We start from the raw sequence: 15,011 nt of genomic DNA on the forward strand, positions 1-15,011 counted from the left end.
TACAAGAAGAGTGGAAGTGACCACCAACACAAGCTATTGCCAGGTCATCTACCCCACTGTGAAAACTGTTTCTCCATTGATAACATGATTGAGTGCCAGATGCCACAATGGTGTTGTTTCAGATGGACTGTATTTAGGCCAACGTAGGGGAGTGTACTGCAGTCTAGCACCTGTGGAAATTCAATCAAAAGTAGATCTGGCTGACATGAAATTGTTAAGTTTGTGAAATTGAATTCTCGAAGAATCAACCAGGTGTGCTTGAAGGTGGCTAGTGGTTTTGATTTTTGCTCTTAATCATCCCCAAAATGAAATTTGTTTTGTTGCCGGTAGGTAGAAGATATGGGTCATTTGACCTTCAAAAGATTTTACAGTCAAGTAATCTTGCAAATATAACTTTGAGTTTGATTGGATTAGAATGAAAGTAGGAGTTTTAAGTTTAGCCTCTTATTTATTCATCTAATATAGTGCCACACTTAACATATTTCAGATTTTTCAGAAAATACATACAATGTACATGAATAGTGTGGAATCTGAATGTCGTCATCATCAAATCTTCATCTACAGGCTCCCCTGGTTTGTGGTAGGCAATTTGGGTGGTATTCTGTGGCAAGAGACACACCTACTCATTCGTTATTGAGTGTTTCAGCTGTGTTAACTCACGTCTTACGTTCCACTCACAGGAAGCAGCTGGAGGGTCAGGGGTGCCCCAGTAAATGTATTTACAGACAATGTCAACAACACTATTTTAGTTTTTGGGAATATTAGCCCGTATATGTGTCATTTCACACATTTCTGGATAATTTCGTTCAAGCGATCCCATCTGTTGGTACTATCTGACTAAGCTTTCAAACTAAGAGGTGGTAAGTAGCTCGATTCAGGGCAACAGAGTTCATCTTCTAGCTTTGTAATCTGAAAGAATTTTGCTGAGGATGCACCATTTGAGAGCCAAGGAAGCATTACTTAGAGCAGAATGTTTAGTGTTTTCTTCCAAGTACCTCTGGATAGGTAAAGACTTATTCAAGAAGAGGTCGTTTGGCTTGGCTTTCTATGTGTTCCAACTGAAGCCTGTTGAGTTGCCCTTGTTCTCGAGTTGTAGAAGCTAGGAAACAACTAAAACATAGCAAGGCGTATCTAGTAATCTTCGCCATGTTCAGGTATTCTAAGCTTGTGGACTATTATGGGATATTACCCAAACGTACGTACAGTATCTTTACTGCAGGACCACAGTGATATAATGGCTGCCACTATGCCCGTGCTTTTATGTAAGGTTTTCTTTACAATATGTTCGAAATACACCGCCTGTGGTAACTGCATGGACTGTGATTTGAAACGTAATTATCCGTCGTCAGCCAGTGACATCTGCGCGATAATCTCTGGATCACTGTACTTTTACAAGGATAATCCCCCCACCCCCCATCCCATTGTCACGTTTCTTCCGATCCGAATTTTAATATGTCTACCATGACAGACATATCTCCTTACATTTAAGGAAATCCTTCAACGAGCAGAGGTTTCATCATGTGTCCACCATGAATGGATTAATATTAATATTCTGTCTAATGCTCATCAGGTCAATTTCTCATTAGGAAGTGAATATGATGAATTAATTGAAGACAAATTGATGAAAGTCATTGCAAGTTGCATTGGAAGTTTGAATGTGGATTCATACCAGTAAAATGTTCACTCCAGTGTTACAAAAGATCCCGATTAGAATATGCCTTCAGCAATCCATGCTTGTCGGAGGAGGCAATTAACGTGATCGGGTGGTCAGGCTCGCTTGGTTAGTGCATGTCATCGTATTCCAATTGCGTGGATCGATCCTCAAATCGCTGTTCATTACCCATTACCCATCGCACTAAATAAACGGTCGTAGTGTGAATTCACCCTTAGGTTTGTGTTTGGTTCGACCAGAGCAGGCTGTTGAGTCGATACTCCTAACACCCAATATGGTTTTATTAGATTGATCAGTTCAATTCTTCCACTCCCCACCAATCAAAAGATTAAAATCGCAATTACACAAACTGGTGGTAATCGTGGGGTTTATTTGGGTTGAGAGAGTAATTCCTTGGGTGAACAGGGCATCGGTTTATCTAGGCCACTCGTGGAACTAACACTGACGGCGTGACACTATTTACCGCCATGTATGTTAAATCCCGCAGGCTTCTGTCCCGACCAGGCGGTTTGTACAGTGTTTAGGACCAAAGACCACTGTAAAGTGAAATCATATCCACAGGTCCAAAAAAGCAACAGTTAACCCCTTTACCGACTCCATGTGATGTTTGAATGCATGTGGGACCGGCTTCTGTTCTTAGACATGGTGTGTGTTCAAGCTGTATATTGGGACCCTTTTAACCATGGGTTGGATGTAGATGGTAGCTTTCTAGGTACACAGTCGGAGTCCAGCCAGTTGGTGCTAGGATATTTTCTTAAATAATACAAGGACAGCCATTTAACCTGGATAACTTGTGACCTAGTTTTACTTTTCCTCATGACTTCTTTGGTGGCTCCGTCAGAAGTCCTTCAAAAGACAAGGTGGGGCAATATCGAAATATGAATTTTATCAATCTCAGATCCTTTGCTCCCATACAATACATCTCAGTTTAACGTTGAGGTATCGTATAGGAGTAGCAGAACTATTAATTATGAGATTGTGCCCCTAAGTCTTGTCAGTCTGAGCAATTATAACAATTCCTTTCACAATGACTCCTACTACTATTATAGTCTTCACTAACATCACACTCAACGTTTAGTTTCACCGAAAAAAAACACACGAGCGTCTTTTAGCGATTAACTCTGTGTCAATTAATCAAGTACCATTGCACTAGTCTACAGTAGTGTGAGGCCTAAATGACATCTGTACATGTGTGAGTTTGATAAAGATGTGTTCTAAAGAGCTCAGTTCCCATGGTGGGTAATGGTATTCATGCAAATCGTTGTTTTCGCGTCCGCTTTGATGGACAGGACTCCTTATTGGAGGCATGTGTTTACAACCATAGGGGGACCAACGACTGGCTTTTTGTGCTCGTATATGTCTATAAACGGTTTGCGAGACGAAGCCCCCCGCCCTCTCCTTTATAACGTCCTATTTTCACGTCCTCTTGCTTTTTATTTCATGCGTACGTGACCCGCTTTTTGGGCTGATAGCTGCGGATTGTGCGAAGCGAAGGAGCCGTTACCACGAGAGATAGGAAATAGGAAATGTATTTTTGACGGTAGTAAAGGTCCAGACCTAATAATTTGCGGAGATGTGTCCCTCATTAACGTCCTCGTTTAACGTCTTAAGCTTGTCTGTGTCTTACACGTATGACCCGATGAGCAGCGAGAATGACGTCCCTACGCTGTAGATAAACACACGTATCTCGCGCAACAAATATATCTTAAATGCCACCTCAAAAGTCACATTTACATTTTAATATCACGGAAACCGGATGCTGACTGTTCATGTTAAATAGAGCAACGTAAGTGATGGAACCAGTCCAGCTCCAAATTGGGTTCCGTGTTTGCCACGGTAACATCTTTCTTTTATCTCATCCCTAAAGGCCGCTAGAGCCAATGGATCTCATACTTACCAGATGAGGTCGTCTTCCTTTTGATCCAACGTAACACCACTGTAGACTAACAAGGCACGACTTCGGTAACTCACTTGTTTGAGCTTTGGCATTTAATATCAGTGCAGTGTTGGACGAGATTAGAGAAAGATGTGTATTCGTCAAAGACGGGATATAAACGCATTCTGATACATCTTGTATCCAATTTCAGTTATATGCAGCATGTTGAATGTCCACCCGATGAGATCAGAATTACCAGTGTACGAGTGGTAATATATTCCCTTAATAAACCACTTTCCGGTTTATTGAATACCGTCTTGCGTTTCTCGAGGCTACCATTTGTTAAGCAAATGTAAAAGCATGGAAGAGCTGTTCCTTTGGCATTCTCACAAATAGCACGTGTGTAGGTAAAACACGGCCATGCCACATGGGAACATTGTTGACACACAGAGTTGTGGAGAGCTTTTGTGTTGGAAAGTTGTAAAATCAAATATTCAATGTTTGGTTCTTTACGACCATTGATACCTTGCAACCTATTGCAAGAGATGAAATAATCGATCGGAGATCAGGTTAGGTTGACTCCGTGTCATTGTACCCCAACGGCATGAGGCGTGACTCATAATATTAAACCCTGTAATTTTTTGGTGTAGATTAAAAATTATAAAGGTTGCGGACTGTTAAACAACAAACAAACAAACAAATTGAATATAAAGTTAGGAGGCGTACGATCCCTTGATATTGGGGTAAATGAATCAGGATAATTAAGGACGTAGTTAACATGTTAATACTAAAACTATCACCCTTATCTTTCTCTAAAACTCAAAATTAAGACAGAAATGCCCGAGAAGAGTGAATCAGAATTTCGACAAAATGCTACGTGAGATCCATGTACCATAATGATTACATGTATACTCGTCCGCCTCAAATGATTTCATTCCAGACTTAGTATCTCAGTATGTGATGAATGTATGCCTATTATGTACCTTTCTGTTAGGAAATATATTTGAAGTTATATTTGTAAATGATTATAACTATTATTAAAGTAAATTCAGTACAGGTAACGCTCCAACTGCCGACCATAAAACTTCATCTGGAAACCTAACATTCTCTCCACGTCGACAGAACAAGAGCATGCATCAGCACATATGACCGAGATACTTTATGCTTGATGTCGGGGGGACCCCACGAGTGCCACCCGACCACCAGGGATTATTACGGGAGCGAGGAGACCGGGGACCTGTTTCCACCTCGGGGATAAAGTAAATGAATCTAATTTTCCCCCTTCTGCATGTTATTGATGTATTTGCAGTTCTCGCCGCGGCACTGTTTGGGATGCACCAAACTAAACATTCCTGCACATGAAGGCTGAGCTCTCTTTCCCCTTAACCCATGTGCTGTCGAGTCTGCACGTACTGCCGCTGTGGCGCCTGATTTATACGAGTATAACACTCGGCACGAATCGTTCCCTTCCGTGAGTTCCGAAATGGCACGAATGGTTATTGTTTCTTTGATGGTGATAACTGAACAAGGTTTCGACTGTTTCAAATTCATGGCTCAAAGACAAAATAAACTTAAATGTGCGATGCTTGACTGAATGTTTTCTTTATGAACCAAAATTTCGAGATGTGATATTAAGGACAAAAATTCGACTACATGTCGCATCGAGAGGTAATGTGGGATCGCACTCATGCGGACTTTCGAGGCTAATCTTCAGCCCGTTTTCACGATATTCCAACAAGAACGTGCAAAACAGTCGACAACATGGCTACAAGTTCACTTTGCGCATTGGCAATTTCATTAAAATCGGATCGATTACTGCGATACGATGGCTCTGTGTCACGAACGCAGAGATATATCGTATCGGGAGTAAAAGATATGATTCTAATGAGATTAGACATTGGCAACAGTAGCCGATACATTCGTTACCAATCCTACTCCCTAGCCGATGAGAGGTCTACAAAATGTATTTATCCAACATGAGAGCGTATCGATTAAGGGATGTTACAGCTAAGCAACTTCATGTACATTTACTCTATTGGGATGAATAAACTCCCCTTGTGCCCCAGGAGAAACATGGAAACACCGAGTGGACAGGAGATCTCCATCAAACATCAGTGAGGAATACAGTGGGTATAAGGTCATAACGCTTCTATAACACACATGGCCGGACCGTGGAATGGTTTGACTGACATCAACGACGACATGGAGTTTTTGTTAAATTTTCCTCGACCCTTAACATCATCACTGACGTGAAATGGAGATAGTGCTGTAGTGACGCCAAAGTTTCTCGTTGGCAACACAATTCTTATGAATGTAGACGAAGACAGCATTGAAGATGGTTTTTCACTATCGTCTGAATATCCGCTTATAAGTGATTTTTCTAAATTTATAGGGAGTTTTGACACCAAACCAATCTAAATCATTACTTTCTCGTCTTGTTACAGAATATTCAAAAGTAGGCATTCTTTTGTTTACATATGTGAACATGAATGGAAGGATAACTTGTAGCATTTCACATTAAACGTACATGGTGATTAATCAGCCTATCTCGAATAACATATGGCTGTGAAGAGTACCCATTGCATGATTGTTTTTCGAGAATGATTGTAATTCAAAACGGCTGACGATGGATTCGCGTTTTGCCACAAGAAATGCATTCTTTTTAAAGTCAACAAATAATTCAAATTTATTGATGCCGTAAACAGTGACATGAATGACATACTGAATTACAAAAAAAACATTTTCGTAATAACAACAAACAAGAAGGCAAACCGAAACTGAATTTCAAATGTTTTAACGCTGAGAAGTGAAAGTCGAAATATGACTCCGATTTCTGCAATGTGGACATTTCTAAACGCTTTAGAAAAACAGGTAATTAAGCTTTCACAGAGCGGCTATTAACTATGCCGTGTTAAGTTCTGCACTCAGGAACAGCTGACGAAGTCAAATGTCAGAAATTCACGAAAATTCGCACAATTCATGAACTATCTTGATGTTTGGTGAGTGTAAATACCAGCTTTCCGATCGCTTTAGAAGTGCACATTGCCCCCCTTTACAGGTAAACGGTTAATGACTGTCTGGATGGTATTTGGACAGTGACTCGGTTACGGGGCCTCTCTTCTATTTGATCTGCACTGAGTCCGGTGTATGTTGAGTGATCTTTCATTAGGGAGGCTCAAACCAAGGAGGCTAAACTATGTGAGACCAATAGGTTTTCTGTGGTAATGATTTCATCAGATTCATATCACATGTACAGGTTTCGATTCGGAGTATAGCGATGATGATCTTGTTCTTGTTGGTGATGATGATGATGGTGATGATGATGAAACCTTTGGGTTTATTGATTACGTTATAATATTTTTCATATTTTTTATACGATAACGATTATTTTGATGATTATTGTGATGTTGATTATAAATAAGACGACAATTGTGATGTATTTATATTGTAATGGTGGGTGTGGCAGTGTAGATGTTTGTTGTAGAGATGTTGAAAATGACTAGACAACGTGTATGATGAATATGATGATGACGATGATGATTATGAAGACTGGAAATGACCAATACATTGACAAAAGAATTATGCTAGAATTACATAATCCAGCATACATAATGGCAAATTGGTTGACAAAGAGATGCTAGGATAAAACTTACAAATATTTAAGCCTTTTGTGTTTGCTCTTACATTATCCTAAAAGACTGATTTGACACACAAAAGGAGAGAACAACATGATGCAAATGATACATATTTTCGTTTTTCTGAACACAACTTTAACGAAAGTTTTTATTATTTCAGAATAATCCAGAATGTCTTGGCAAGCGTATATCGACCGGTTGGCCCAATCAGGAGTAGAGAAGGCCGCCATCTACGGTAAGAACGGTGCTGCGTGGGGAACAAGTCCCAATTTCAGCCCTTCTCCAGACGAAGTTGCCGTTATAGTGGACGCCGTCTGCAACAACGATCAGAGCATATACACAACAGGGGTACGTCTAGGAGGTAAACAATGGACTGTTATTCGAATGGAAAAAGAATCTGATATGCTCATTCTAAAGGGAAAGGACCAGGAGACATGTAAACAAAATATGATTTGTGCTGCTTCCAACACAGCACTTATAATGGGAGCTAACGTGGATGAGAAAGTTCAGGCCGGAAATGTTAGAGTAGCCGTTGAAGGTCTTCGTGACTATCTCAAGACAAATCAGTACTGACGACGGCACACGTGATTAAACAAGGATATGGGTTGTCTCCCCTTCGTGTCGTAAGCTGCCTCTTTGTGGGAGATGGCTTTGGCTACATTCGGAAAACATCGACAGGAAGTGCACTTACGATTCTTTCCGGAAACATCCGAGGGGTTCCGAATGTGTCATTTTGGACCTCTTAGGGGTGATTCTGAAACGACTGGATAGCTAGTGGATGGTTATTGGTGTTATCATCAACCGAGGAATGCCGATTGTTTATATATAAGGCTGTCCAAATCAATGTTTTTCGCTGTGCGCATTCGGTAGCGTTATCAACACTAAGGGGACATAACTCGGTGATTATTATTTTTGACCACGTGACTCTAATCTGCAATTAGCACTGCCGACATCTTCAGTGAGCCTTTGGAATTACTCTGTTTTTCTATCTGGATTATTGTTTCGCCATTTTTATTTACCTTTCATTTAGCAACGCTAATATTTACCCAACATTTGGATTTCATGTGTTCACTGTATGTTTCTTCTTCCGTCACGTGCTTTGTTTCTTTCACTGACCGCTGATTGAATATTATGTGTAAACATACCTGCTTCTACAACTCGTCGAGTGCCTGCCAGATAAGTTGGATTAGAGCTGCCCTCTTGACATGAACGTACGAGATCTAGTAAGTGCAACGTGATTAAGACTTTGGAAACTTAGTCCCTTGCGTAGCAAAGCTATTTAATGCATGACGACCATTTCCACGAGCTAGTTTATTTACTAGTTTGATAGGATGTGATATTTACTTTTAGTTCCACTATTAAACCGATCAATGCTGAAAATACAAATTTACATATTCTGGCCAGTATGTATGTATGTTATAGTCCGTCCGGTTGTTTTTCGTTTCTTTACATTAGCTTGTTTTTATCAATATGATTCGTCCCATTTTGTTTACTTTTACAAGATGTTCACATCCTATTTTTCAGGGCATCATTGCAATACACAAACCGTCTTAGCTTATTTTGTTGAATCAAAGTTTGTATTCTGATTACAAAAGATATAACGCAGCCAAGTGTTTTGGAGAAGGCAAACTGAAAGCTCCTAAATGCCTCGACTTCTGTTATCCCAATATTGAGTGTAGGACCATGCGACTTGGTGGTCCTTGCAGACTCCTTATTAGAACTCAACGAGTTTCGAGCTACGGATAACTCGACGTATGGTCGACGGTTCCAGAGTTCACGAGTTCGAGTTAACGAGGTTTTCCCTTATATAATGTATTTCCAATTTAGGGGCCTGCATATCTATAGCTATTACAGCTTTTGGTTACGGGAATAACTTTCATGAATACATACTTTTTCTCAACATGTTATGTTCATCATACTTATGTTCATTGTTTCGGCAAAGATGTCATCAGATGTAGAGGAATTTTTCCGAATTTTTCGCAAAGTAGAAGTGCCTATGCTATACCAATTAAACTGTCAAAGAATCTTTGTTAGGTATCTAGATACGTAAAAGACTATACGTCTCCATATTTGTAAACCAAAAAGTCGGATAGTGCCTATCCAAATGAGGCTTGTATTTTATTCATGTGTCGGTTATTAAACAATATTGAACTCACTTGTACTTCAGTTGTTTCATTACATACATTCTGTGGACCGTTCAGTCGCCCATATATACTACTCAATTGAAGTAAAAGAACCCCTGATTTTTTCATAGGACTAGTAAATCGGCCATGTCCATGACAGATTAACTATAGTCATATGGAAAAACCGTGTGTTCTTCAACTACAATAGAGTAGTATATCATTGAACCATTTATTTATTCCTTCATTTATACATTTATTCTTCGTTCATTCAACCACTCTACTCAGTAATTCCTGTTCGCTGCAAATATTTCATTGACTATCCAGTTTCATTTTTTAAATTATTAAATCAGTTATTAAAAGCGAGGACTGTGGATCAGGGGTGGGATGGGGGCAATAGGAGAGAAGGATGTGGCAGTAGGGGGAAGCAGATTGTGGGGGAGGGTGGGGGTTGCGGATTAGGAACAGAGAGAAGGCAAATGAGAGGGATGGGGGTGGTATAGGATGGATATTCGATGGATAGGAAGATGTCGTTTTGTATTTTAAATGTTAAACGTTATTGGTGAGGAATCAACATCTGAAGGGATGAATGCAATTTGGACGATCCTCTCTAACATCATGAACAGTTTCTAACATGTAATACATCCAAGTTCTTATGGATAACACTAACATGTCACCACTATGGTCATTACACGAGTTACGTCGAATTTTAGTACAAGAATAGGTACTCAGACAGTATAATTATAAAGATTTGATTTGGTTTGTTAGACAACCGCTATAATGCAGTGGATTAGCTGTTATAATGAGATTGGTAGTTCGTAACAGAGTGATGCCATTCTCTCATAAGTCAGTGTTGCGCACCTGAAGTAAAATGGTCTGGTATTTACGGATGCTCTCAGATGCAAGATGCAAGATGCAAGATGTCAGATATATGTTATTGCATCACTAGGCAAAACTTGTAAATGGCAAAGCGTGACTCCTGTCAAATTAAATCTAAATCATGCCTGTCAAGCATGTGTGTTCAAAACATGATGAACACATATGATAAACATGTATGTCATCACGCCCACCTTATTAAGACTTACAGCAATTTCACTCCAATACACATGCACAAGCACGTTTACGTACAAGTACACATATCAATCACACTGACACATTAACTGTACCACAAAAGCACATATAGCACACATACACATAATAGTATGACACAAACACATATTATATCATACCTGCATTTTATATCATACCAGCATACAGTAGTATCACGCCAACACGCCATTTGGTGTCACAAATATAGATAGCAACCATACACACATAGTACTTCACACACACGCACACACAATCACGTAACGAGACAACAGTATATTGTTTCCGTCATCCGGACGGCATTGTTGACGTCATTCGAATCTTATTGTGACGTGGGTAGGAATGACGTAACACTAGAAACGGCGTCATAGCTGAAGAATGTTGACGTCATTCGACAAGCTGTGGTTACGCTGCTGTTGCGACTTGCTGTCCTTACAGGTAAACATTAAAATTCTCTGTATGTTGACATCTTCTTAGGTAATAAATAGAACATTATATTCGTGTTCAAGTCACACTATGTTTACGACACTCATGCCTAAATGCCTCGCTATCGCTCGGGAAATACCGGAATTTAGACACTCGTGTGGTAAACATAGTATGACATGAACACTCATAATATCATCTATGCATTGTAAATGTTACCTCTGTCAAATCATTTAAAAAGAGCTTATCACCCTCACCAGGCGATGGTTAATATCCTGTATTAGGAATAAATACTATACATTAGCTCGCCGAGGCTCGCTACATACAATGTTTATTCCTAATACAGGATATTTACCATATCCAAACACACTCTCGTGATAACCTATATATATATAGTATCACACTAACATACATATATCTTCACACTGGAACGCATTACATCACAGTAACACAACACATACTGACATGCACAATATCACACTAACACACATATACTGACATGCACAATATCACACTAACTTGACACAAAGTATCACACTACAAACATATAGGTTCATACTGACATGCACAATATCACACTAACACGACACAAAGTATCACACTAACACACATATACTGACATGCACAATATCACACTAACTTGACACAAAATATCACACTAACACACATATAGGTTCACACTGACATGCACAATATCACACTAACACGACACAAAGTATCACACTAACACACATATACCTTCACACTGACATGCACAATATCACACTTACACGACACAAAGTATCACACTAACACACATATAGCTTCATACTGACATGCACAATATCACACTTACACGACACAAAGTATCACACTAACACACATATAGCTTCATACTGACATGCACAATATCACACTTACACGACACAAAGTATCACACTAACACACATATAGCTTCATACTGACATGCACAATATCACACTAACACAACACAAAGTATCACACTAACACACATATAGCTTCATACTGACATGCACAATATTACACTAACTTGACACAAAGTATCACACTAACACATATATACCTTCACACTGACATGCACAATATCACACTAACACAACACAAAGTATCACACTAACACACATATACCTTCACACTGACATGCACAATATCACACTAACACGACACAAAATATCAAAATAACACACATATAGCTTCATACTGACATGCACAATATCCCCGTAACTTGACACAAAATATCACACTAACACACATATAGGTTCATACTGACATGCACAATATCACACTAACACGACACAAAGTATGACAGTAACACACATATAGCTTCATACTGACATGCACAATATCACACTAACACGACACAAAGTATCACACTAACACACATATACCTTCACACTGACATGCACAATATCACACTTACACGACACAAAATATCACACTAACACACATATACCTTCACACTGACATGCACAATATCACACTAACACACATATATACTGACATGCACAATATCACACTAACACGACACAAAGTATCACACTAACACACATATATACTGACATGCACAATATCACACTAACACGACACAAAGTATCACACTAACACACATATATACTGACATGCACAATATCACACTTACACGACACAAAATATCACACTAACACACATATACCTTCACACTGACATGCACAATATCACACTAACACACATATATACTGACATGCACAATATCACACTAACACGACACAAAGTATCACACTAACACACATATATACTGACATGCACAATATCACACTAACACGACACAAAGTATCACACTAACACACATATACCTTCATACTGACATGCACAATATCACACTAACACGACACAACGACTCCGGCGTTAACAATGCGAAATATTGCGACATGATGTTGTGGATCGTCGATCGTGGTATTATGTGCTGGTTATCTCGACAGAGCTGGAATATTTCTTACTGTGGCATAAGACTCACACTTACAGCATCAGACTAACACTGAAAACAGTAGCAGGCTTTTACGCTACATCGTACTTCACAGTGTAATATCATATTACCCCATAAGCGGAGCAAGGGAAAGCATAGCACACTAACTCACAAACACGTGATTTAATATACTCACAGTATGCACATTATTTAAGAAACACAAACAAGATCAAAGAAACACGCACACAGAAGCACATTAAGACATCAAACAATATGGCACATAGACATCAGTGATATCATACTTGAAACCAGTGTCAAGCACATTGACCCAAAAGTTCATCTTAGTGACAAATGAACATCTCAAACATCACAGCAGCATCACAATAGCAAAATAAATATACGCGACAAAACCCTGTCTATATTCAAAAGAAACCGCTGCTAAAACTGAGTCGATTGTACAATTCCGACTTTATCATGAGCATGTGTTTATGAATCACTATCAAATAGTGGTGACACCCAGTGTTCGCGAAAAGGTGGGCGTAATCTGCCCCTTCACTGGCAACCGTCATAAACACATGCAGAGGCAAGTCAATTGCTTACCTAATACAAAAAAACCGATAACATATGGTACAAGTCAGAATAGGGTAGCGCAGAGCATCACAGGAAAACTATAAAATCGGCATTAGTCCGGACTAGTACAAGCACACACACACACACGCACGCGCGCACGCATGCATCAAGCACAAAGCGCCAACATTACCCCGGTGCACTCGATTTTCATTCTCAGCTCCCTGGGGAGTATACAACCCAAGCTGCCTTGTCAGGCACTAGAAGGTTAACAGTCACACCTTCCTCCTCCCACCGGGTACCCATTTTTACAGCTGTGTGAACAGAGGCACACTTCGAACAAAGTCATTTGCCTAAGGAGGCACCACTTTAATGCTACATGTGGGGTAGTTTTGTCACCCATCCAACTACTCTCCGAGACCGACGTTGCTTAACTGTACATGATTAGTGACGTGCGTTAAGCACAGCACCACGTGCCACCACACACACACACACACACACACACACACACACACACACACACACACACACACACACACACACACACACACACACACACAAATAAATCACACACACACAATCACACACACACACCACAAATCACAAAACCGCACACACCACAGTGTCCCATAAACAGCATAGATCTTGTGTATACAGACGCCGTCTCCCACTTCAGCATCACGAACAAGCAAGCAGTATCACACATTCACGTCATAAAAGAAACAGTTCCACATGTGCAGTAGTATTCAAGGTAAGTACGCCAGTACGCTGCGGAGAAGGTATTGTCGAAAGACAGGAATGTTCCACTCGAATTATAACAAGTAGCACATTCTTTAAATACCCGTAAGTTGGAATAAGTTTCCAATGATGTGTGTAAGTGTGTATGTATTTTACCCTAAAGAAATCAACTTTTCTCACATCAGATCCCCAAGCCCCCATATAAAATACATCGGCTTGTCATACCATATTACAAAGATAAAATTTGACATTAAATTACCTATATATCTCCCATAGGTATATGATAATAGTGCATCTGGTAATAGCAGCAGTGCTATCGCATTGATCAGATACATGTTCGCGTGCCTTGAGGAGTGTATACCATCCCCTCGCATCTTCGTGATTTGAAGCCTTCCTTCTCGGCCTGATTCCCGTCTTGAATAACTGTGGTTAGCTACTTTGACTCATAGTAATCTCGAAGACTCGTACCCCACTGCCAGGCTAAAGAACAGAGAAGTCTAGCTAAATGTGGAAATCTCGAATCTATTTTCGTCATCTTCTCGCCGAGAAATACTCAATCTGTCCTCGCAATACAATGTGGAGAATGCAGAAGCGATACATACACTATATCAGCAGTTGCCTCCCTTTGGGTCACTTAGATGAATGCAATACGGCTAGGTTTTACAAACAATTTCAGGTTTGCTTGCACGGTTGCAAAATCTATTTGCAAAACAGTTCTCTTCCGTTGTGTTCAGGATTTTGATGATTATTTGTTTTTACTAGGGCATTTAGAAAGTTCATTCAAAGCGTTTTAACTTAACACGGTCATACTAGAAGCACACATATCCTTAGTTCCATCCCACCACTGGGAATGACGTGGCACCATGCACTTGGAATCTCACCGAGTGCACTACCTTGGTCTACGTGGCTCATCTTAACATGGGTAACATTTCAAGTACATTCAGGAGTTCTT

General features: G+C 39.8%; 1 protein-coding gene across 1 annotated transcript; it reads left to right on the top strand.

Moving 5' to 3' along the window:
• Positions 1 to 7,354: 7,354 nt before the first annotated feature.
• On the top strand, positions 7,355 to 7,756 carry LOC139463626 (uncharacterized). Its single transcript, XM_071244899.1, has one exon. The coding sequence runs from the start codon at positions 7,355 to 7,357 to the stop codon at positions 7,754 to 7,756; it is 402 nt and encodes a 133-aa protein (XP_071101000.1).
• Positions 7,757 to 15,011: the final 7,255 nt, after the last annotated feature.

The sequence above is a fragment of the Haliotis cracherodii genome, unplaced genomic scaffold (genome assembly GCF_022045235.1).
Source record: "Haliotis cracherodii isolate W230 unplaced genomic scaffold, xgHalCrac1.p SCAF_16, whole genome shotgun sequence".
Lineage (NCBI taxonomy): Eukaryota > Metazoa > Mollusca > Gastropoda > Lepetellida > Haliotidae > Haliotis > Haliotis cracherodii.

Excerpts from the sequence above, each read along its gene's own strand:
- LOC139463626 (XM_071244899.1), top strand. The coding sequence starts at position 7,355 with ATGTCTTGGCAAGCGTATATCGACCGGTTGGCCCAATCAGGAGTAGAG.